The sequence below is a fragment of the Fundulus heteroclitus genome, chromosome 7 (genome assembly GCF_011125445.2).
Source record: "Fundulus heteroclitus isolate FHET01 chromosome 7, MU-UCD_Fhet_4.1, whole genome shotgun sequence".
Lineage (NCBI taxonomy): Eukaryota > Metazoa > Chordata > Actinopteri > Cyprinodontiformes > Fundulidae > Fundulus > Fundulus heteroclitus.
Genome location: NC_046367.1, coordinates 15,791,372 through 15,816,948, shown reverse-complemented (window position 1 = coordinate 15,816,948; position 25,577 = coordinate 15,791,372). Strand labels below are relative to the sequence as shown.

Here is a 25,577-nt window from a genome sequence, read left to right as displayed (position 1 = left end):
AGTTTTGTGATTGATATGTTTTAAAGGTTAGAATTAAAGATGGTTTTAGTATGTTTTTACATCTTTATTATTTTAGTATAAATACTAGAAAGCAGCCTTTTTTGTCCATATTATTTATGAGCAACACTTTTGTTTGCATATAGCGACACAGCATAATGAAATGCGGAGCCCGATGATTAACCGCATCAAGGTTTCAGGTCAGGCGAGCAGCAGGAGGATAAAGGATTCTTCATAATGAAGCGCAGACATGATGCTTCACCGAACAATCATTTTTCTGTCCTCAAGACACAAACATGCGTTATTCTCACAGAATTAAAATAATTGGAGCAGAGTGCTTCACGAAAACGTGGCAGCCGCAGTCTGTTTGAAGGAACTAGGAATGAAAATCAGTAACCTAGAGTGAACCAATGAACAACAAAACCCTTCCCTACCATGAATACTTTCTCTTTGCCAAAGATGCAAACAAGATGGCCTCATTATTTTATTAAAAGTTAATATAACCTTGACGTTTTCCATTTTCCTGTGTGTGGACATTTTCAGACCACAAATTGAGGCAACAACAATGTTGTTGAGTAAAAACTGCGACCTGTGCAGTCTAAATAAAACAGCGCAGTGAAAACGGATTTGCCTCTGAAAGATTTAAAGATTGTGTCACACTTAAGTGTCTCAGATCATCAAACAAGCTGTTATCAGTAAGCTCCAGAAGCTGTTTTCATAGGATTAGCTCATTCATTAGAGGAACTTATCATGCCATCCTTGTCAGGAGTGAGTAATCAAGCGTTTGGGATTTTGGCCCATTCTTCTTTGCTGAATTCAGCAACATTAGAGGGTCTCTGAGCATGAAGAGCCTCTTTAAGGTCACGCCACAATGTTTCAATTAAGTCGAGGCTGCAGTTGTCTTTCTTAGCTTTTCAGGGGAGGGTTCTCTGTTGTGTTTTGGATCATTTTCCTGTTGCACAATCCAATTGTGTTTCCATAAAAACTGATAACTAGATATTGTTTTTCTGGATTTTGCGGTACAAAGCAAAATTCACGTTTATATTTAAGTACAGCAAGTCATTTAGGTCCTGATGGAGCAAAGCATCCACCAATCATTAGACTACCACCGTTTGACTGTCGGTATGATGTTCTTTTCTACTGTTTTTTAGAATAAAAACCCTACAGTTATGCAATATGTCAAATTTCAACCACAATCACAGTTTAAATGTTTGTAATATTACAATAGCGAGGGCCTGCTTTAATGCAGTATTTTGTAGGGTATTGTATCAAAGATGCCTTGTCTTTAAAATTTGCTTGCCCAGTATTACATTTGGCCAGGTGGATGGACTTATTGCCTTTTATGTCGATGCCTGGTATAGATCTTTGTAATAAACAGGCTCGAGGAGAGTGATGAGGACATTGTCCTGTTAAAAAAGAAAGCAAAGATAAAGGAAAATGTGGGGTAATTGCAGACAATATTGTCAGTGCAATGTTTGGCATTAATATCACTATTTAATGTTTTTCAATTAACACTGACCATAACAGGGTAAGGTGGAGGCTGCATTGTCAGGGCTGACCTTGTTTCTCTTCTATTCTTGAGTTTCTCTAGGTCAGAACATGAACATCTGTTGCTTTTTGCGATCTTTTAACCTACTTGGTGTTCTCAGACAGGTTCTATTGAACTGATTTCTTGAATCTGTTAAATAGATTTAACTTGAATCAGGGCTGGATGCAGTCAGTCAAAGTGAACTCAGCTTTAACAGTGAATTAATCACTGTTAATTCACAGTTTCATTATTTTATTTGCCCTTTAATTATAATTGGAAAGTTACTTTTTGTATTGATTCAGATGATTTGTCTAATAACTGAATTTAATTTACTGGTAAATGTGATTGTTGAAGTATGACCAAAAAAAACCTGGAATCTATATTTTGATCTGTAGGATTTTCTTTTTTACTTCAGACTTTTGTATTTTAAAAGCTTCGTGCAGCGACTGAAAACATGAAAACGTCTCCAAGCAGCCGGGCTGTATTTCCCCTCTCAGGTTGCCAGGTCTGACTCTGTGAGCACCACAGTGTGAGAAGGAGGGGTTGGACACCAAAAGGCTAATTTCCAACTAAACCCGAAGCCAAATGGTCTCTAACAACATCTGAATTTGCTTTGTGGATGTGCTCGTTGGAAGGACTAGCCTACTTGTGTGTTGACACAGAGGTTAAAGGAGTCTTTGTTTGTGGCACCACCATTCTCCATTCACAGGCTGCGGTCATAATGTAACAGCATGTAAACAAACACTGACCCCTCATTGTTTCACATATTTTTGTAAAAGCCTGTAATATGTGAACCTCTGTCCGTGCGCAGGCCACGAGCTGCTGTCGGAGCTGCAGCAGCGCCGCTTCAACGGATCAGAGGGAGGCGGGGGAGGACAGGCAGGTGAGGAACCATTGGACCCCCATTCAAAGAGGCTGGCTCAGACAAATCACAGTTTATGTTTGTCTACATTACTTATAGTGGGGATAAAAATACATTGGTGCTGTATTAAAATGTTTTTCTCCATTTTTAGAATAAAACAGGAGTAAAACCTTTTAGTAAATTAAAAAAGAGGGAAAAATATCACCATGGTGGGTTTCTAAACCGGCGACCTGTTATCTTTGGCAACTGTCTGCTAGCTTAACTGCGTAAGTTGTTATGAACTGCATTCCAACAAGTAATTTTTTTTTTTTGTAGTTTTGTATTAAGCAACCAAGTTTAGTTTGAGATGATTTTATGTCAACTTGTGAGATTGTGTGTTTTAAAACTAGCATGCTAGCTCAAGCTAACGACATCTGCTGAGATGGCCAAGGTGTCAGAGCTAGAGTCAGAACAGCTTCCTTTAGCTGTGCCTTTCTAACATTATGGAGCTTGAGTTGGCAAAGAAAAAAATGTTGATGTTAAATTTTCCAGTTATCTCTCCAAAGTGCTCTAAAGCTACGTCTCAATGTATCATTGGAAGGTTTATTTATTTAAGTTATTCAATTCAAAAAGGAAAATTGCTATAAAATATAGATTTGTTAGTCTACAGTCTTCAATAAATCAAGACTTGATGAGAAAATGTTACGGACTGTCAGTCTTTGGAGACTTGACGCTTGACTCTGAACTGGGGTGAAAGACTTGAGTCTCAGCTTGGACTGGGAAAAAATGACTGGTGAAGATCTATTTTCCTGTTGGTGTAAATCAGTATCCGTTATGTCAATGTGGTATAAGCTGAGTTCTATTTCTGATCAGAGTGTTAAAGTCTGGAGCCTTACGTGTAGTTTCAACTATATTGCATTTTCTCTCCTTGTTGTAGCACCTCCTACATGCAGTGAAATGCTAAATCCTGCATTTTATATTATGCAAATTGATGTAACCTAAACACTTGCTCTGTGATTAGTGGTGCACAGTATTAGTGAAACATCCGATTGCAACAACAGAGAAACCATGAACATAAATCTACTTTACTGGAGACTATACACATGACTAAGTCCCCTTTTTCCTAAATTAAAACAGGAAAATAAAATGAGCCCTATTAGCTGGGCTAGTTTTTACAGATGTAAAGACTGACTAAAACCACCGTTGGTTCTCCGCCTCTTATCTTTGACTGTCCCAGCTCCAGCATGGTGCCCTATGGAGGAGGAGCTGCTGGCTCAGCCTCAGGTGATGAAGCTGCTGGACTCGCTCAGGGAGCAGTACACCAAATACCAGGAGCTGTGCAGGCAGCGCAGCAAGCGGGCCCAGCTAGACGAGATCCACGCCAAGGTCATGCAGGTGACAGCCGCTTGCAGCGTTTACAGAGCTAATCAGTAAAATAATAAAGCAGAAACTCCAAACTGGGGTTCAATGCAGACTAGTAAAGGGTATAATAGCAGTATTTTCCAGATTGGCATCAATACAGAAAGAGAAGATGAGCACAGGAATTATTTGTATTTCTGGACTTTATTCCATACCCTGTTTTCCTTCTGTGTTTCCTTGTCTTCTTTTTTGTGCTCTTCCTTCCTTCATTGTATGTTTCCTTCTGTCCATCATTCCTCACTCCCTCCTGTTTTAATGTTTTCCCTTTTTTTTATTCCTTGTGCCCTTCGTTCTATTTTTCCCGTATTCATTTTGTCTTCTTTCCATCGCTGTGACCTTCCTACTTTCCTCCCTCCCACATGCTCTCCCTTCTCTCTTTTCTTAATTCCTTCTTTCCTCATCTCCTTCCTTCTTACCTCTCTTTCCCTCCCCGTCTTTCCTTCCTTACCCTTTTCCTTTCTTTTTCTCATTGTATCTTTCATTACTTCCTACTTCCATTACATCCTTTAATGTCTCCTACCTCTTTTTCCTTTTTTTCCCCCTCTTTTCTGTCTTTTCTCCCTCATGTTCTTTCCTTTTTTTTACTTTGTGCTCCATTTTCCCTTGACGTGCCTGTTTTTCCTTGTATCCTACCTTTTTAGTTCTTTCTGTCCTTTCTCCCTACATTCTTTGTTTCCTTTTTAAGTTCAAAGGCTTGGATTGTGGAAAGTTACGCATAGAAATGTATGAAAAATGTGAATAATTCCTCTTTAAAAGATGCCTGCTTGCAATGACTTAGGTTTTGTGACATTGTAAGATGAAGGATCATCCTCATACATCTTTAAAAGTTTCACAGTCATGTTCATAAACAAGTTGTTAGTCTGTAGCTATGTCCTTCACACCCTGACAGATATCTGTATATCTTATCAAGCTGCAGTTTTCATTCTTCAGTGTATTCAGCAGTTTTAACCTTCAACTCAGAAACTGCATCTGTGTTGAGCTTCAAAGCTTTTCAGCACAGGAACAGTTCTCTCTGCTGACTGAAGGTCTTACAGCCACAGGGGCTGATGGGTAACACCATCATCTTGGAAACGAGCCCGGGGTTGCTATAGTAACTACAACAAGTCGGCAGATAGCTCAGAGGATTTGATGCGGGGGGGTTGGCCTAGTTTTGGATCGAAGTGTGGCCGTGTTTGTGTGCCGTTTAAGGCATCACTGACCTGATAAATACAATTAACTCAGGATCCTGACGGAAACGCAAACAAACACATCTGCAGTGTCTGTTTCAGATGTTCCTGTTCGCTGCTGTTAGACAACACATTCAGGATAAATCTGGATGACTTCCTTCATCAGGCAGACACGCAGAAAACTGTGTTAACAGTAAATTAATCTTAAAGGGAACCACAAATCTAGCTTCTCTAAACAACTATAAATATTAAAAATGTTTAATTTACCTATTATAACAGATATTTTCCCATTGGAAAATTGACGCCAGCGTTTGGTGATGTTACAGATGACGGTATCATTTGAGCTTCATTCAGGCTGCCAGTCTTTTTTCCAAACATGGAGTCCCTTATTATATCCGTCCGTCCGTCCGTTGTCTTCCGCTTATCCGGGGTCGGGTCGCGGGGGTAGCAGCTTCAGTAGGGAGGCCCAGACGTCCCTCTCCCCAGCCACTTGGGCCAGCTCCTCAGGAGGAACCCCAAGGCGTTCCCTGGCCAGCCGGGAGACATAGTCCCTCCAGCGTGTCCTGGGTCTTCCCCTGGGTCTCCTCCCGGTGGGACGTGCCTGGAACACCTCTCCAGGGAGGCGTCCAGGAGGCATCCTGACCAGATGCCCGAGCCACCTCAACTGGCTCCTCTCGACGTGGAGGAGCAGCGGCTCTACTCTGAGTCCTCCCCGGATGACTGAGCTCCTCACCCTATCTCTAAGGGAGAGCCCAGACACACTACGGAGAAAACTCATTTCAGCCGCTTGTATCCGGGATCTCGTTCTTTCGGTCACGACCCAAAGCTCGTGACCATAGATGAGGGTAGGAACGTAGATCGACCGGTAAATCGAGAGCTTCGCCTTTTGGCTCAGCTCTCTCTTCACCACAACGGATCGGTACAGCGCCCGCTTCACAGCAGACGCTGCACCAATCCGCCTGTCGATCTCCCGCTCCATCTTCCCCTCATTCGTGAACAAGACCCCAAGATACTTGAACTCCTCCACTAGGGGCAGCACATCCTCCCCAACCCGGAGAAGGCACTCTACCCTTTTCCGGTTCAAGACCATGGTCTCGGATTTGGAGGCACTGATTTTCATCCCGGCCGCTTCGCACTCGGCTGCGAACCGCTCCAGTGAGAGCTGTAGATCACGCCCTGATGAAGCCAATAGGACCACGTCATCCGCGAATAGCAGAGACGCAATCCTAAGGCCACCAAAGCGGATCCCCTCAACACCTTGGCTGCGCCTAGAAATTCTGTCCATAAAAGTTATGAACAGAATCGGTGACAAAGGGCAGCCTTGGCGGAGTCCAACTCTCACCGGAAACGAGTCCGACTTACTGCCGGCAATGCGGACCAGACTCTGACACCGGTCGTACAGAGACCTGACAGCCCTTATTAAAGGGTCCGGTACTCCATACTCTCGGAGTACCCCCCACAGGATCCCCCGGGGGACACGGTCGAATGCCTTTTCCAGATCCACAAAACACATGCAGACTGGTTGGGCAAACTCCCATGCCCCCTCAAGAATCCTGCTGAGGGTATAGAGCTGGTCCAGTGTTCCACGGCCAGGACGAAAACCACACTGCTCTTCCTGAATCCGAGATTCGACTATCCGACGGACCCTCCTTTCCAGAACCCCTGAATAGACCTTACCAGGGAGGCTTAAGAGTGTGATTCCTCTGTAGTTGGAACACACCCTCCGGTCCCCCTTTTTAAATAGGGGGACCACCACCCCAGTCTGCCAATCCAGGGGAACTGCCCCCGATGTCCACGCAATGTTGCAGAGCCGCGTTAACCAACACAGCCCCACAACATCCAGAGCCTTAAGGTACTCAGGGCGAATCTCATCCACCCCCGGAGCCTTGCCACCGAGGAGCTTTTTAACAACCTCGGCAACCTCAGCACCAGAGATGGGAGAACCCGACCCAGAGTCCTCAGGCTCTGCTTCCTCAATGGAAGACGTGTTGGTGGGATTAAGGAGGTCTTCGAAGTATTCCGCCCACCGACGCACGACGTCCCGAGTCGAGGTCAGCAGCACACCACCCCCACTGTAAACAGTGTTGGTGCTGCACTGCTTCCCCCTCCTGAGACGCCGGATGGTGGACCAGAATCGCTTCGAAGCCGTACGGAAGTCTTTCTCCATGGCCTCTCCGAACTCTTCCCACGCCCGAGTTTTTGCCTCGGCGACCAGCCTGCCGCTTCGACTGCCGGTACACTTCAGCTGCTTCCGGAGTCCCACAGGCCAAAAAAGCCCGATAGGACTCCTTCTTCAGCTTGACGGCTTTCCTCACCGCTGGTGTCCACCAGCGGGTTCGAGGGTTGCCGCCACGACATGCACCGACAACCTTGCGGCCACAGCTCCGACTAGCCGCCTCAGCAATAGAGGCGTGGAACATGGTCCATTCAGACTCAATGTCCCCCGCCTCCCTCGGGACGTGTTTAAAGTTCTCCCGGAGGTGGGAGTTAAAGCTCCGCCTCACAGGGGACTCCGCCAGACGTTCCCAGCAAACCCTCACAGTGCGTTTGGGCCTGCCCGGTCGGACCGGCTTCCTCCCCCGCCATCGGAGCCAACTCACCACCAGGTAGTGGTCGGTGGAGAGCTCCGCCCCTCTCTTCACCCGAGTGTCCAAGACATGCGGCCGCAGGTCAGATGAAACGACAACAAAGTCGATCATTGAACTGCGACCTAGGGTGTCCTGGTGCCAAGAGCACATATGGACACCCTTATGCTTGAACATGGTGTTTGTGATCGACAATCCATGACGAGCACAGAAGTCCAACAACAAAACACCACTCGAGTTCAGATCAGGTGGGCCATTCCTCCCAACCACGCCCCTCCAGGTCCCACTGTCATTGCCCACGTGAGCGTTGAAGTCCCCCAGCAAAACGAGGGAGTCCCCAGGAGGGGCACTCTCCAGTACCCCTTCCAAGGACTCCAAAAAGGGTGGGTAATCTGAACTGCTGTTTGGCGCATAAGCGCAAACAACAGTCAGAACCCGTCCCCCCACACGAATGCGGAGGGAGGCCACCCTCTCGTTTACCGGGGAAAACCACAACGTGCAGGCACAGAGATGGGGGGCAACAAGTATGCCAACCCCAGCTCGGCGCCTCTCACCATGGGCAACTCCAGAGTGGAAGAATGTCCAGCCCCTCTCAAGGAGACTGGTTCCGGAGCCAGAGCGGTGCGTCGAGGTGAGTTTGACTATCTCTAGTCGGAACCTCTCAACCTCGCGCACAAGCTCAGGCTCCTTCCCCACCAGAGAGGTGACATTCCACGTCCCAAGAGCCAGCTTCTGCAGCCGAGGATCGGAACGCCAAGGTCCCCGCCCTCCACTGCTACCAGTTACACATTGCACCCGACCCCTTTGGCCCCTCCGACAGGTGGTGAGCCCATCGGAAGGGGGGCCCATGTCGCCTCTTCGGGCTGAGCCCGGCCGGGCTCCATGGGCAAAAGCCCGGCCACCAGACGCTCGCCAACGTGCCCCACCTCCAGGCCTGGCTCCAGAGTGGGGCCCTGGTGACCCGCGTCCGGGCGAGGGAACACGAGGTCCAATAATTGTATTCATCATAAGGGGCATTTTGGGCTGCACTTTGTCTGGTCCCTCACCTAGGACCTGTCTGCCTTGGGTGACCCTACTAGGGGCTTAAAGCCCCTGACAGCATAGCTCCTAGGATCATTGGGACACTCAAACCCCTCCACCACGGTAAGGTGGCAGCCCAGGGAGGGGACCTTATTATATATATATATATATATATATATATATATATATATATATATATATATATATATATATTTTTTTTCTTTTTTTTTTTTCTTATAGTTGTCAGTTTACAACCAATCCAAACAAACGTAATGCCCTTCAGCGCACATCAGGCTCACAGTGGACGTATGAATCACCACTTCACCTTTTCCATTTTATTTAGTCTCTATATTTTAACTGTAAAATTTCAATATTGAGTTTTATTTCACTACAATGAAGTAAAAATGATTTACTTCATTGTAGAATTTTCCACTGAAACCATTGAAGGAAGTTTATATATGATGATTTGTTTGATTATTTCCAGCAATGTTCCATTGCAGGCTTTAAAAGTCTGGACAAATATATAATTAGCTTTTGGCACTTTTCAGGTCTAGATAAGGATGTAATAAAGAAAGCAGAGTATGGCTGGACACTAAAGATTTTTCTTTTGCCCACCAGCTCCACCTCAGTCAGAGACCTGATACTGACTGACAGACATCAGGTGTGCTTGTAAGGTGCTCTGCTTTAGAGTCCTGTTATATAATATAGATTCAGATATGTGTTGATCACCCTACAGAGGAAACTCCCTCATACCACAGCCTGCAGACCACTGGTCATTATAGTGCTGAGGTCTGATTTATTGATAAAACCAACTGCAAGTTTCTAAATAAAAAAATGTTTTACTGAAAAGAAAACATATTTAGATCTTCAGATAGAGGTTGGATTATTTTAAAATCAGCATTTAAGAACCCTCTTTTCTAGAATGTATATATTTTTCAACCAGCCAGGAGAGTCCATGTAATAATACTGTGGCTTGAAGGGGATCATGGTCCTTCGGTGACTTTCAAGACAGAATGTGTTCAGCTTGCTGGTCATCTACAGAAAAGCGTCTCAGAGCACCTTTCAGGTTGATCAGAGTCGAACGGTCCTCACAACAATTTACCTTTCCTCACATCTGCCTTCAGTGGCGTGTATTGCTCAGGACCGATCTCAGTGCTAAGGGTGGATGGATCCTGGACCAAACATAGTGGCAGGTAGACCAGCGGAGACCCCTGCTGGTTGCTCTTGTGAACTGCAAAGCGATTCTTTACTCCCTGCAGAGGAGGACCCTTGGCGTGCTTTAATGGACATTTGCTCTTACGTTAGCCTGCATTCTGCAGCCCATAAACGCTCCTAATGTTTGGTGTGTATGTGCTGAGTGAATTTCCTTTTAGGTGTAAAGCACTTTGGGTGGTTAAAAAAAAAAAGATCTCGTGACAACCACATGAATCCATTTCATTTAGTCCATTTGCAAGAAAGTCATTTTAGGAGGCAGGGGGAAATCCATCAGGTACTTTGGCATGTAATCGACATCAATGCATTAACAATATACGAGGGCCGAACCGCCTGTGATGCTTTATTGGCTGATTGTTTGCTGCCTGTGGCTCACAGGGAGGAGAACTCTCACTAAATCTGTCACCTTATATATTCAACTTTGACAGTTTTATTAGATATGAAATAATGTTTGATTTAAATATCAATATTAGTTTCACCAAGGTGTTTTTTATTTTTATTTTATTTTACTTTTGTCTTGTTTTTTTTTCCTCTGTCAGGTGGTGAACTGGCTGCAGGGTCCTGGTTCAGAGCTGCTGAAGACTCAGCAAACGATCGGAGACTCGATGCGAGCGGCTCAGGCTCTGCAGCAGAAGCACGAAGAGATCGAGAGTCAGCACAGCGTAGGGAAACGCACACGGCAACATTTGATCAGACATCTACCATTTTAGTGTCTCTACTGCTGATCATTCAACAGCCAAAATATTTGAAAACCAAATTTCCTCTCAACAGACGTCATAAATGAATACCAATTATTTTTTTACTCATTCATACCCCATTCTTCTGTGGAATAAATGGGTAGTAATTGTTTCTCTAACGCTACAAATATTCAGGCAAACCTTTCTCCAAATGGGTTTAATGTTCCTTTAATCAGCCAAAACCTCCCACTAGAAGTGGATGTCTGGGTTTTGTTCCCCGGGTTTTACTCTGACTGCCTCTGTGTGTGTGCAGGAGTGGTTTGCCGTGTACGTGGAGCTAAACCAACAGATCGCTGCCCTGCTCAGCGCCGGGGAGGAGGAGGAAGTGGCGGAGCTGAAGGCGCTGCAGCAGCAGCTCAGCGACGTCTGCTACCAGCAGGCGTCCCAGCTGGAGACCCGTCAGAACGTCCTGCAGGCGGCGCATGCCTTCCACAGCACCACGCAGGAGGTGAGGCGTGCGCGGCTGGTCAAAGTTACCGTCGGGGATGAGCTGAGGATCATCAGCATGAAGCGAGCCACTGTCGCATTTGTGTCTCCGCAGTTGTCCCAGCAGCTGGACGGACTCCTGGGCATGCTCTGCGCCGACGTGTCCCCTGCCGACGGGGCGTCTATTCAGCAAAACCTCAAACTGCTGGAGGAGAAGCTGCAGACCGTCGGTGCGTGCTCTGAACCAGGGATCTTCTCTTCCTCCCCCCTTTTCTGCTAGAGCTCCTCGGTTATGCCAACTTTTGCCCATCTCATCCAATGCAGAAGCGGGTCTGTCCTCCCTCCGCCAGAAGGGGACGCTGGTGCTGGAGCAGATGTGCGGCCAGTCGCCGTGGCCTCTGGAGGAAGCAGAGAGTCCTCCCGGAGAGCAGCAGGACAACGTCCAGCACGTCCAGGCTGTGATGGAGGAGATGGAGCTGCGCAAGCAGAGGTAGCGCTCCCCTTCTTCGTGAGCGTGAGCGTGTCTCAAGGTTACAAATTCAAATCCTTGTTTTTTTTAAGCGTTAGGGTTTACTAATGCTAATAAGGCCACCATTATAGCAATGGTTGTGGTGATGATGTTGGTTCTATATGAGGGAAGAGGTGACTTAACTTTTTCAGTTGTGTGAACAGAAAACAGGGATATGATTGATTCAATTAACTGGTTTCTGTAAATCTCAGTTTAGTCTTGTTCTTTTTTTTTTTTTAGTAATAGCAAACAACAAAAGGAGATGACCTTCCTCTGGAATCTGCAACATATTGGTGTGAAAAACCCGTCATAGATGAGAAATAAATGGATATAAACACAAAACAAATCAGGGTTTCCCCCAGAAAAATTCCATTGGGGGATCACAGTGCTCGGCCAGATGGATCTGGAGATGCTTTGTTTTCATTGTGAACTAACTGTGACAGCAAACCTGAGAAATGGAGATGTTTCTCTGTTGGTCTGTGCAAAAGTATTCTAATAATGTTGAGCCATCAGATTTTATTCAGGGAGGTGAATATCCTGTACCCCATTGAGCATTTGGGCCAAATTAGGCAAGCCGGTATAGCTTTAGCTATGCAGGGACACTGTCTGTGATTTCTGGGTTATGAGCTGCTTCATTATTTCTGGGATCAGTGCAACAGACGGGATGTTCAGCTAGTTCATTAGCGCTATCAGGACTTGCTTCTTTCCTCCTGGTTGATCCTTCAAAGTCAGCTGAGTTGATGAAGAAAACTGACGAGTCAGATGGTGGAGGTGAGGTTGTGAAGGCCCCACTAATTCATCAGAAATAACAAAATGTTTAAAAATTTGTGTTTTCATTATACACTCTTAAACAAAGCAGAACTGCTGTGCACACGTTTAGTCTTGGAGCCGAACATCAGCTGAGACCAAGGTGGTTTTGACCCGGTCAGCTGCCGCGGTTCTGCAGTTTGTAGCTTTGTAGAATCTTTACTGCACATCCACTCTGTGGATTTATAACCTGGAACAATGACTGCAGCCTGTTGGGTTCATTGGTAATGATCACCTGTTTGTTGCAGGTGTGAGGACATGGTGGATGTGAGGAGGCTGAAGATGCTGCAGATGGTCCAGCTGTTTAAATGTGAAGAAGATGCTTTACAGGTCAGACCCGTATGGATTTAAAAGCAACCACTCAAACATTAACGTGCGCTTCCTGTATTGATCAGATGATGATGATGATGATGATGATGATGGTGTGTGTGTTCAGGCGGTCGAGTGGCTCGGCGAGCTGTTGGACGCCTTGTTGAAGACTCACGTCAGACTGGGGGATGATTCCCAGGAGACACGGACCATGCTGGACAAACACAAGAAGTTTGTGGATGTAGCTCAGGTTAGCGATGCTATGGAAGATAAAAAATATGTTCTTTATTAAGTAAAAGCTTGAAAAGATCAGTTTGATCACTTGGGGTGGGGAGGTTGTAAGTTATAAACCAGAGTAAAACCTGTACTAAACGTTGGCACTTGACTGAGTGGTTTGTTTGCAGCTCCATAGAAATATTAGCCATTAGCTTAAAGCTGTACATGTTGTTTGTCATAGAAAATGTTTTTAGGACTGGCATTTATTCTCCGATCTGTAATAGACATCGGGATTGTCAGGATGCATAACCGTCTCTGCTTGTTAAACCTTCTGCAGAGCACCTACGACTACGGCCGTCAGCTTCTGCAGGCGACCGTGGTCCTCTGTCAGTCGCTGCGCTGCACGACGCGCTCGTCTGGCGACACGCTGCCGCGGCTCAACCGCGTGTGGAAACAGTTCACCGTCAGCGCCGACGAGAGACAGCAGCGGCTGGAGCTGGCCCTAAACTTCCACACCATGGCCGAAAAAGTGAGTTTCACCAGTTGGGATTGAAATAAATTTAAAACATCTGCTTAATTTAACACATCTGTCTTACTGTATTGTTAAATTGACTTACATTTGGGTGACTCCCAAAGATCCGCAGCCCCCTTTTAGCCGAACGATGGTCAAACTCCCTGAAGGAGTAATTTGAAAAGTTCTTCGTAAAGATTTGAGAACCTGTTATACTGAAGGTTCTATATTGAAGTACATTCTTTACTAGATAACAAACTTTTAATAAAAATAGAAACTTTCAAGTTATACCCCAGCTTTGTCTAAAAGCTTTAACTTGCCAATACAAATTTAGCTCGTTCCCATTCTGCTGGATAAGAAGGTTTGCTATTATTGTACAACAGAGACAAAAACAATAATTGATTTACATTTTAAGCTGAATTTTGTATCTCATATTAGCAGTTTGGGTGATTAGCATGGAGAACATTATCTAAGTTCTTGGGTGTATACCTTTTTGCTCCCCCTCAGCCTGAAGAACCCACAGCCTCTAGCTTCAAGGTAAAATCATTAACTTTAAATCTTATTCCTTTAGTAACCACTTCCACACTAAACTGTTGATTTGAACTCCATATGGTGGCACTGAGTTGTGGGATTTTCACTGATCGTAAAGACATTTCATAAACTGTTTTTCCAACCTGACTAGTGAGCGTTTATTTTATTTTTATTATTATTTTACGGTTAATCTCTGATGGTCAGTGGCCCAAAACATCTGATGGGATCCGCGCATATCCCGTCTGCCTGTTGTGTGATGATGTTGATCATTTAAAGCAGGGGTGCAGGCACACATTTTCATACTGAAAACATGCGGTACAGCCCTGTGGGTTTGGTACGTATGTGTACCAAATGAATACGTGCTTGTTGTACACCTGAACACATGCAGGTTATTTATATGGTGAACTTAATGCGCAGTGCTACGGTTCCAGACTGCAACTTTAAAAGGTTAACACCCAGCCATGACTAAACTTAGACTTAGACAACTATATTTGTCATTTTGTATGTACAGAGTGCATACAGAACGAAATTTCGTTGCATACAGCTTGTGAATTACAGTATAAAGTGCAGCAGTGATTAAAAAGTAAACAATTGAAATGTAAACAGTACAGGAGAAATAAACAATGTGCGTTCACAGTACAGGAGAATATTTAAACCATTTGTATGTGCAGAAATGATGGTGCAAAAGGCATTTGTGCAAAAATGCGAGCAAATGTGGAAATGTGGTGCAGAGTCCAGGTTATAGTTCAGCAGCAGGAAAAAGCTTTTGCAGAACCTGGTGGACCTGCAGCGGATGCTGCGGAACCTCTTCCCAGTCGGCAGCAGGGAGAACAGTCCATGGTGGGGGTGTGAGGGGTCTCTTATGATGTTATGGGCTCGGGACATGCAGCGCTGAGACAAAATGTCTTTAATGGAGGGGAGAGGACCCCCGATGATCCCTTCTCCTCACCACTCTCCTCACGTGCAAGCTGGCAATATAAAAGTTTCTTATGCAGCTATGGTGGAAAAAGAAAGGTGGACAGAATCTTATAGGGTAAATAGGATACAAAGCACGTTAACTGAAGTACTCACCTGAAACCACTTAAAGCCCAATGAAAACATCACTGGTACTGGAGAAAAATCAGTGGACGTACACATTTCCACCTGTAGCATCCAGTCAGACTGAATAAAATCCTCCAAGTTGGAGGAATCTCCATTGACCAGCGGAGATCTTCTCAGCAGCTTCTCAGCATCAACATTGACTGTTTTCTGATGGTTGTCTAATCTATCTGGGCTCTGGCTATGTGGGTGTCGGTTCTATGCTTTACACTTTTTTTCAGGGTGTAGAACTTAAAAAAATCCAATTAATTTCAGAAAATGAAAACCGTGAGAACCGTGACTTTAATATCCAAATTTGTAGCAAACCATTTATTTGTTGTTGTTGTTTTGTGTCCTGTTACCCTGTCATTTAAAGTGGAATTGGGTTTGTATTAACTTTTTTGCCCGTTATGTTTCAGGTGTTGCAGCAGGAACGTGTGGAGGTGGAATCTCTGGATGAAGTCGACTCTTCAGGGAGAACTCTGCTGGACCGACTCGCCCTGCCGCTCATCTTCCCTGACGGGTACAAACACTTTACAATTCCCTCAGCACCTTATGTAACCCTAACCGTCCTGTATGTATGATATCCAAATGCACGAGCACAGCACTAATTACCTCCTCACACGAAAATTAAATAGAGGTTTAACCCAAATGAGTGTTGATTCTCTTAAAAGTATTTATTCCTGGTTTTTTTTATTAATGCAACATAAAATAGATCAGTTGGAAGTTGTTGTTTTTTAAAAGTGAATTGCTTAAGATATTTGTTTAGATCAAATTAGTTGACACATGATTTGCTTTTCTAAAGAAAAGCTGAGATTTTTGCTAACTGATTTATTAGTTGTGACAGATATCGAGCCAACGCAGCGTTCGGTCATTTCAGGAGCGAGCAGTTCTTTGGGAGTCCCAGCGACACGGCGGCCACGGCGGAGGGGGTCAGAGAGCGCCTCCTGCTGATAGAGGAGCGGCGGCTGCAGCTGCAGGAGGCGAGGCTTCTCCGTGACGAGGAGGACGAGGAGGAAGTGGTGAACGGCCTGGAGGGAAGGCTGGACGTAATCGGAGAGGAACTGAGCGAGAAAGAGGAGCAGGACGAGGAGGAGAAGGAGGCGGAGCATCGGGAGGAGGACTTGGAGAGAGCGACGCAGGACTGCTAGTGGATGTGTGGAGCTACGCTGAGCGGCCTTGATGAAGCTTTGTTGGTGAAGGGCTGCTGACGTCTGAAAGGATTTTCTCTGAGGTGCAAATTGTCTTCATGATCCTCCTGCTAAGAAGCATTTTTCTCATCAGTGTCTCTCCTCAGCCTCACTACTTAAAACCGCTCCTCGGTCAGTCTTTCACTCCTCGGAGCAGAACCTGAGAGAAGCGAGCCGTTTCTCTGATATCAGTGGTTGTAAACAGTAAAAATGGTAAAAAGAAAAGAAAAAAGAAACTGGAATAATTGCCACTCATCTCTCTGCTCAGTTGAGGATAATCATTTCTGATGGGTACTAACACCGCTGCTGCCTCCTCCTCATTTACAACTTGAGCAAATCTTCCATGGTGCTTATCCCAGCTGCTTCTTGCTCTTCTGGTCGTTCTAATGTCCCTTTTCATTTAAACCCAAAGTAAACCGTTTGTCCGCAGATTTCAGCACTGGTCAACAAGTCATCCTGGTTGAATTCGTTTTTTAACTTTTAACTTCTGCTTTCAGGACTCTCTCACAGCAGCTCAGTTAGATAACCTAACGACGACGCTCAAAGAACTTCAGGAAACGACCAAAAAAAACCTTTAAGTCAGCTGAAAGGAAACGTTTACGCTGTTTGGTCTAATATTTTACAACTGAATCTTTTTCTTTTTTTTTTAATTGTCTGCCATAGTTGGGGGAGTGTGACTGTATTCAGAACGCGTTGTGCGCTTTTCAGCATCTCTGACCAAAAAGGACAACGTGGCAAGTTACGGGGAAAAGTTAAAGATCAAATCAGTGATTCAGAAAGTGCAGTTCCTTATGCATTGTGTGTAAACAGTGATGCCATGAAATTGTGGTATTTTTATTAAAGGTTGGCATGCTGTGAGAGCTTCTTTCCCAGCCCAGACCAAGTGACCTGCTACATGCTCAGGTCCCAGAAACTATGGTAGTGGTGATTTCTCACTAAAACTCTTGTCACGATTTATATACGCTCTTGACCTAAACCAGGGGTCTGCAACCTGTGGCTCTGTGGACCTTCCACAGTGGCTCTTAATAACTTTGGCTACAAATTATATTTTTCATTATGCTATTTAAATGTAATAATGATAATAAATGCAGATGTTAGCAGTTTTTTCTTAGAATTGCTTTTAATTTTCACAACAAAATGATGCTAAAAGTGGCAGTAATATTTAATTTTAAATCAATATTCTTTCATTATGTTGGAAACTGTTTTCCATTATCCACAAATAACTACATCCTGCCCAACCTTTTTTTGTTTTAAAACTTCAAAATAGACATAAAATGGTGTTTCTTTAAAGATGACAACATATTTACTACAGTAGATCTTTATCAAAAATTATAACTTGTCTTTTTTTTTCAAAAGGCCAGCCAACATTTGCAGCTCTGAACGAGTTTAATTCAAGTGGACTGGAGGCAAAAAGGCTCTTTAGACTGTAAAGGTTGCAGGCCCCTGACCTAAACCAACGCGTTTAGTTTAAGAGTGCGCATTGAAACACACAACCAGTTAAATAGTTTTACAGTTAAACCTGGAATATCGACCATAATTTAGGCTTCCTGGCACATGTTCTGGCCAGCTGTTGGTTTTCAGGGAAGCTCTGAACTAAAAAAAAAAAGAAAAAGCCAAACTGTAAAACCTCTCTGGTTTGAATCATGGTACGAAATGTTAAGACGTCCTGGAAGCTCACAGAACCACAGCTGTTAAAAATCTATGCAGTGAATCCCTTTTTTTTCTGCTTATATATTTAAATTACAGAAGCAGTTTATAAATGCTGAGTTTGTGTGATGCTTTTTCTCCTTAGTGCAGCATCAACTGCACAATGTTTTATTAGTGGATTCTGCTGGAGATCATTATTTCATTATTGGTCTCTGATCCAATAATTATACAAGCAAGAACCGATACCGAGAACGTGGAGGATGTTTCCTCCTGAGGGCTTTCTGGACCAGCAGTTCTAACAGTACCATGTCTGTGATACAGATAAAGGACTGAAGCAAAAAAAAAAAAAAAAAAAAAAAAAAAAACACAACAAATAAATAAATGAATGGATTTAAGATGGGCAGCTTGCTTTACTGCTGAGTGGAAAAACTGAGCTGTTTGTGACTACAGTCCAGTGTTCGTCTGAGATCAGATGCAGAAGTTTTGAAAAGGGCAGCTTTTATGTATTTATTCACTTGGTTTTAAGTTAAACATTTAATGTTCCTGGCTAGTTTGTTCTTCAGAACTGCTGCTGTAAGTGTATCTGCTAATTGCTCTGTCCTGCTCCGTCTCTACCGTCCAATGGCAAAAACTACAAAATCCTCTAAATAAAGGTGTATAAGAAAACTGTTGGTCTTTTTTTAATATATATTTTGTTAAGGAGGAATAAGATGGCAAAACTGAAAATAATTAATAGTGAAATACGACATGGAACTCTGCCAAGTGTACATGGTCTAATTGTGTAGGCTGGAGGCGTGAGGGAGACCTGAACATGTCCACTTTTCATCCTCTGTCTGGGGTAACCAGGGGGCATATATAGATTACTAAAAATGTCTGGTTTTCATCATTTTTCACTGGACTAATAAGCATTTAAACTGTAAAATGCAAGTTAGTAAAATCTGCATCGATAAGAGAATGTTCAACAGCTGCTCATGCTGCATTCAGGTACAATGGGAGGTAAAATGAGAAAATACCAGTTTTTATATACCTAATCCATTGCAAAGGACTACCTTATTTAATGACTGACCTTTAGTAAATTAAATAGTAGATTTACTTAATAATCATCCATCCATCCATTATCTAACACGTCTATCCTTTGTGGGGTGACGAGGGCTGCTTGTTCCTGTCTCCAGCTGCAAATGGAGAGGCGGTGTATAACCTGTATAGGTTGCCAGTCTACCGCAGGGCAGGTTATTGAAATAAAGAATAAAAGGGTTTTAAACTTTTTTTAATTCTCAAATATAGTTAGTCTTGTTGAAATTTTTCTAAACATCAATATTGACTAGTTTTGTGTGGTTATATTGTAACAGGCATCGTCTCTGCCTACATGTAACCTAAAACCTTTGTTCATTTGAAAGTATAGAACTGACAGGAGATCTGGGTGGATTTTATTTTATTTTTTGCACTATTAGGTTTTAAAATAATATTCATTTCAGGAAATTGCTTTTCTTTTTACAGCTGACCAAAGTAAGTGTACCAAAAACATGCTGACTAATGACTTTAAGACCGAACCATGATTGTGAGCTGTTCCACCCCTAGTGTAGACAGACAGACCTCAAGACGGCTGTGGATTCTGGTTGCTTAAGCTTTCTTAAAGGACAGCTGAGTTCAGATCTGCCCAAGTTAACTAATATGTGGAAAAACAGCAACACTGTTCAAGTTTTGCTAACAAGTACAAATGTTTTTTGTTTTACATGGAAAAACTACAGTGAATTCATTTTGGACCACTTTATTGTTCTACTTTACCACATTCCAAAAGGGAGATACTAAACATTTTCAACTTAACAATACGTATAGCTTTACTAATGACCCAAACTAATTATTTTATGACTCAGCAGGAGAGCCAGAACTCGCTGGAGGGGCTAGATATCCTGTCTGGCCTGGGGAGGCCTTGGGGTCCCACAGAATGAGCTGGAATGTAGTCACACTTGGATTTAAAGTAGAAACTCTAAAAGTAATATTTCAATAATATTATACAGTGGTGATAAAAAGGACAATCTAGTGCTTTAATACCTTGAACTGAACCCTTCAGATACATTAAGAAGGAATTTGACTGAAACATTTTTGTTGATACAAGTCCAACCTGACCAACATTTAAACACGTTGTTCAGACACCCAGTTTGTTGTTTAGCAGAGAAAATTATTTACTATCTCCACATTCAGAGCTTACAAATATTTCTCACTGCACGGCAATATATGTACATTTCTATATTATGAAAGAAAGAAAGAAAGAAATGAGCTAAGAAGCATTTTAGTCGGCTTCCACAAGAGGGCGACTTCACATCTGCTCCCACCAGTTTATTTGCTGTTACTGCTCCATCTAGAAATAAAGGAGCGGTCTCTTCATGTGTTTGATTCTCAGTCTGTACGTTGTTCACAAAGAGACGCAGAGAAAGTCCTGCTGACATTAACGGAGCAGTATTCATGAGCTGAGAGACCGATCCGCACGTCATCGGCGGGTCTCCTTCTCCATTAGGTCTTTGGCCTCGTTGATCTTTGTAGCGAGATATGGAGAGCCACCTACACACAAACATGATTCAGTCGCACCCTTTGACACATGAAGAAACTCAAAACAACAAAAAAATCTGACTATCCACAGGAAAGATGAGGTAAATTTCTGTGACACATCAAGGACATTTGACAAAATGCTACATTTAATTTAGGGTTGGCTGTAGGATCTGAATTCAGATGGTGTAACGTTACCTTTATCTGGATGATTCAGGACCATGATCCTCCGATGTGCTTCACGTACTTTAGCCTTTGCGGCAGCTGGGCTGAACACAAGCGATAATAGTTTTTATTACCTTTATTAGTCAACAAACAAAACAGCAATCACACTAACAGACTCAGTCTCTTACCTGATGCCCAGAATGAGGCTTGCCTCCCGCCTCGACATATTCTGCTCAAAGCCTCCTTTGTAATAAGACGAGAAAGTCTGAGAGGACAGAAGATGGTTGGACCCCGAGTTAATGAAGGGTTGAGCATCACACAAAAGTTTTATATATACACATTTTATTCTGATAAGGAATGAGATGCAAAGAATAGTTTTCAGGTCAGTGATATTAGCAGCAGATTCATTAGTTTTGGCTAATTTATTTAGCACAGATCTGTCCAACTTGATCAAAATTCAAACTAATACGACTTACAACACGATGCATTGTGTAACTTTTTGATATAAAAAAATCCAGACTACTCCGACCTCAACGTTTTCAAGGTTTCTTGGCCTGAGTGTAATGTTCACATTTAAAACATTAAAAAGAGAGACTGTACAGAGATCAAACCTGTGATATGTGTGCTTTAAACACCAGGAAAAAAACAATATAGAAAAACAAAACTAGAAAAGTCACTTATTCACCTTATAATGTTCTGCTCTAAAAATTATTTGTTTGGAACGGTTCTACCACCAGAGCAAATATAACTTTTTATTTATGATAAAATTCACTTTTTTTCTCAAATTAAATGATAAAATAATATATCACCTCTGGTTTTACACAAGGCGCTTACAAAAAAAAAAAAAAAAAAACACAGCATCTGTAGTATTGCTCCCGCACCAGTGGAAGAAGTGCTGCTTTTTTCTTCCAGTGCCATCATTTCTATTTAGAACAGAAATAAAAGGCCACTTTGGTTGTTTAAGCTCATTTCTATCACAAATACAGATTTTTATTATTTTGGGAAATTTAATTTGTTTTTTTCTTCCATTCTGGGTCTAGAAAATACAAAAAACTAATTCCAGACTTTTGAAGAATTTTCACCACTAAAAGATAAACTAGTATAAAAGACACCATACAGCTTGAAAGAACATTTTATTAAAATTTTTCAGTGACCAAAAAGTTCAACAAAATGTTTAACTTAAGTTGCCCGAACCTGAACATCACAGCCGATGTTCAGCAAATGTTTTACGTACCGACGTGGGCATCTTCTTGACCGTTTCAGAGAAAACTTGTCCCAGCGGCTTCCACAGCTGGAACGCATAACGACCTGAGGACAACAAAACAAGATAAACTAAACTTCTTTAAGTTAAACTAAAAGGTGGAAACACATGCAGCATGTGGTTTTGCTTTTAGCCAACAAACATTGAAGCAAAAGTAATAAGGCACCTCAGTTTTAGCAACACAAGTCATAGCAGTAAGAGTAAATCTGAAAGAAGGCTGCATTTTATTTTATCTTTGGGGGAAAAGGTTATTTTTTACCGGCAAAAGCTGCAGCTGCAACACCGAGGCCAACAGCAATCAGAGTCCCTCCCTGTCAACAACACAAGGTTAAACCGGTCAGAAAACACATGAAGAGCTTTTCTATGGCAGCCCAAGTGGACCACATCATGAAGATCACATGTGATCCTTTTAAGGCTGAAAAAGGAACCAATCCTGACCACACATTTAATTTCCAATGTTACTATCCCAGTTAGTGGTTAAACAAAGAGTGAGCTTTGTTAACGCCGTCATTTAATCCATTTACTGGTCTAATCACACATCCGCTGTTGAGTCAAAGAAGATGACATTTAAATGAACTTTAAAAACATGTACACAAGTCATTTTATGGGTAAATTAACTTTTGGTATGAAGAGAAACACAGCAACAGAAACAGGCCGTTAGGCAAAAAAAAAAAGGACCCTTACGCAAAACTATCCAACACACATTTTTCCTGTCCAAATTTAACACTTTTCCAAACTCAGGATTAAAAACTTCTGATTCCAACTCAAGCCAGTTTTAATGGAAAAGAAATTATCCACAATTTTTTTTTTCATTAATTGGTATTTTAATTAACCACATGTATAGCTTAAGGATTTCAGAATCAGAATCAAAAATATCTTTAGTGTCCCAGAGTGAGGAAACTTGGGGGTGAGCTTATCGGAAAGAGAAACAAACTGCGTGATTATTATTAGATAATATGGTATATTGAGATAAAATGTAACATTTAAGTTAGGACACAACAAAAACAGACTATGGAACAGGCAAAGAAGGATGGATAGACAAATTCATCGACGTTTGGATAAATAAAAAAAAATAAACCGATGGATTTTTGTCAACTTGGACAGAAATAAACTCAATTTTGTGGCTGGTGAAAAAAATCTGAAATGTGGAAAGAAGTAAAACAAATTTCACAGGGCCCAAAAAATTAAACAAGCATGGACGTTCTCATTATTAAAATATAAATTCTACAATTATTATTATTATTACAAACGTTTCTGTTTTTACAAGAAAAATAGGCAATGATAAGATTCTTTATAAACAACATATTTTTTTCTATTATCAATCCTCTATTTACGCAGGTAGCCTCACTGAGACATGACTTCTCATTTAATAAATGAGACCTGTCTAATAAACCACCTGTCATTGTTTTTGGTAACCAAGACGAACTCAAAGTAAAACTGGCTTCAAAACAAATGTTTCCAACTATAAGGTGATATGCTGCTCTGGGCAAGGTCTGTCTGATGCGGGGGACGCAGGTTCGAATCCCGGTTGCGCCAGCATAAAAAAAAGCCAAATCTGAGTACAGGTTGCAATGAGTTGCTGTAGCAACCCTTGGATAATGGAGCACTTGGTTTTAATTGTTTTTTCATGTACTGCATCTCCAAATATAGAAAATACTTTAATGAAATCCAAGACGTTTTCAAGACTGTGGAGGAACCCGCACTTTCATACTGAATGGCACCAAACACGTCCAGAATGCTGAATAGTTTTCCTATGAAAGACTTTATTTGTGTAAATGAGCACGTACAATCCAACATAGTTTCAGTCGGAAAACAATTGAAATAATTGATATTTATACTGTTTAACACAAGAATGTTTGCTAAACGTTATTTTCTTGAGACAACATCGCCGTTTCATATAAGTCCCAATAAATATTAAAGGTAGGTTTTTCGGCATATGGACATAAATTACGCATGATGAGCTGCTGTGATAACCCAGCAGCGACTGGGTGTCACGGTGAAAGCAGGTGGTTGTTACACCAAAAGCTGCTTCACCGGAGCTACTCACGTTTCTGATGTAACTGAGCAGGACGCCGTCAGCGGTCACCGCCGAGGTTATAACACGCACGTTGTTGATAAAAACACATTAGTTCACTTTGACAGACGCCAAAATGTCCACCGACAATGACCCGGACACTTACCAACCGTCTGTCGATCTCTGCGTCACTTCTGACATTTGTTTTAGGGGTATATTCAGCATATCGCATAATTTCATCCACCGCTGCTCCGGTGCTCGCCATGTTGCCCCTCTGACGTCACACTAAGTACTCCGTGTCCGGTTTGACTCCTTCAAAATAAAATTCAGCGCAAAGATTCTGGCCACTTCCTGCTTGTTGATCAATCGCCCTACTTCTATCCGTAGTACTAGGGATGTAACAATACATCAATCCACATCGATATATCGAATAAATGATTAACGATCCAATTACATCAATGCAAAACGAAAATATTGATCCATATTTTCATTTTTTTAAGAAACAGCTTTATTTTGAAATCCCTAAGGCATTAGACCAAAGGCGACACCCGATCTATTATAATTGTTATTTTAAAATGATAATAACGTTGTTTTTGATGTAAATGCCTGCTTAGAAATAAAATAGTCAAATCATATTTGGGGGTTTTGTGAGTTCAATGTAAATAACGGTGTTAGATGGGCAGATGATCTTGCAACATATCAATCGGAAATCGTATTAGACTTGTTATATCGGCAACTGTCGTGTCCTCATCAAACAAATTGATATAACATTGTATCGTGATAAAGCTGATGATTTATACCCCTATATAGTATAGTATGTAACCCTTATTAATATTTTAAATATTATGTTAAAGTTCCAATCTTTCAGTGAATAAATTATATACTTATATAACAAATTAAAAGACCACTATGTTCACATTGGTACATAATCAAATAACAATGTAAACATATAACATTCTAATATAAACCAAATAATAATATTAAATAATAATAATACAATATTAATATGATAATAATAATAATATCCAAAATGATTCATACATATGGAAGATGTAGATCCAAAATAGTTTTCATTCAAATAAGTAGGCTAGTTTGTTTGTTATATACAAACAGGACAAGTATTCTTCGTTGATGATAAAACAACATAAAAGATGCATAATTTGAGAAAACGTTATGCATCTGTTTTCATAGATTTTTGAAAAAATTGAAAGTTATACCCATCTCAATAATTAATGGAAAACTCTTCAATGGCATTGCTGCAATAAAAAACCCTTCTTATCTTTGCTGACCAGATTTTTGTTTCCACTGGTATTTTTGACGATTGTAATGAGCTCAAAGTCTTTGATGTTGAAAGCCCTCTTTGCCATCACCCCAATTGTTAAATCCCTCCACAAATAGTACATGAAATTTAAGTCAGGACTCCAGCTGGGGGTCTCCTCCAAAATGCTGGTGAAATTAAAATATTACCAAAAATTTAAATATGCAAGTGGTGCAAGTGATTCTTCAAACACTGTTGGAGAAGTAAAAAATAATAATAAAAAATATTTATCTAGAAGAAAATATGATCAAAAACAGTCAACAGGCAAAAATATAAAAATAATCAATATAAATTCTCCTGAAATTTCTTCACATTATTACTAGTAAACACGATGTAAAAAATCTATTGATTCGTGTCTCGGTGATCTTCCTTTTGACTCTGTTTTTAATACTATGCAAACTCACTGGAGAAAGCATTATAACATTTTCACAACACCAATAAAACCTAAACTGATCTTCAACTCACTTGCTTTTAATGACAAAAAAAGGGAAGACAAAAGTGTTAGAACAACGACAACAACAAAAAAATATATATAAACCTATATAATC

General features: G+C 41.9%; 2 protein-coding genes across 5 annotated transcripts in view; one reads left to right on the top strand and one right to left on the bottom strand.

The window, feature by feature from the left end:
* The window catches only part of sestd1 (SEC14 and spectrin domains 1), a 32,428-nt gene extending 14,035 nt beyond the window's left edge, over window positions 1–18,393 (top strand). Inside the window, exons 9-19 of one of the 4 annotated variants that reach the window (XM_036139030.1) lie at window positions 2,337–2,408; window positions 3,604–3,752; window positions 10,308–10,430; window positions 10,759–10,953; window positions 11,047–11,161; window positions 11,256–11,421; window positions 12,495–12,576; window positions 12,683–12,805; window positions 13,109–13,300; window positions 15,310–15,413; window positions 15,729–18,393. In XM_036139030.1, coding sequence (XP_035994923.1) covers window positions 2,337–2,408; window positions 3,604–3,752; window positions 10,308–10,430; window positions 10,759–10,953; window positions 11,047–11,161; window positions 11,256–11,421; window positions 12,495–12,576; window positions 12,683–12,805; window positions 13,109–13,300; window positions 15,310–15,413; window positions 15,729–16,041 — 1,634 coding nt within the window. In that variant the 3' untranslated portion in view covers window positions 16,042–18,393. Of the gene's footprint in view, window positions 1–2,336; window positions 2,409–3,603; window positions 3,762–10,307; window positions 10,431–10,758; window positions 10,954–11,046; window positions 11,162–11,255; window positions 11,422–12,494; window positions 12,577–12,682; window positions 12,806–13,108; window positions 13,301–13,789; window positions 14,292–15,309; window positions 15,414–15,728 lie in introns of those variants that run through there. The other 3 variants (XM_036139031.1, XM_036139029.1, XM_036139032.1) reach the window with 3 other exon arrangements.
* Window positions 18,394–19,479: 1,086 nt separating this feature from the next.
* On the bottom strand, window positions 19,480–24,017 carry dnajc15 (DnaJ (Hsp40) homolog, subfamily C, member 15). The gene is made up of 6 exons (XM_036139033.1): window positions 23,878–24,017; window positions 21,957–22,008; window positions 21,671–21,744; window positions 20,625–20,701; window positions 20,470–20,540; window positions 19,480–20,286 (listed from the first exon to the last, which is right to left on the bottom strand). Exons 1-6 carry the CDS (start codon window positions 23,974–23,976, stop codon window positions 20,216–20,218), a joined length of 444 nt encoding a protein of 147 aa, XP_035994926.1. The 5' UTR covers window positions 23,977–24,017; the 3' UTR covers window positions 19,480–20,215.
* Window positions 24,018–25,577: the final 1,560 nt, after the last annotated feature.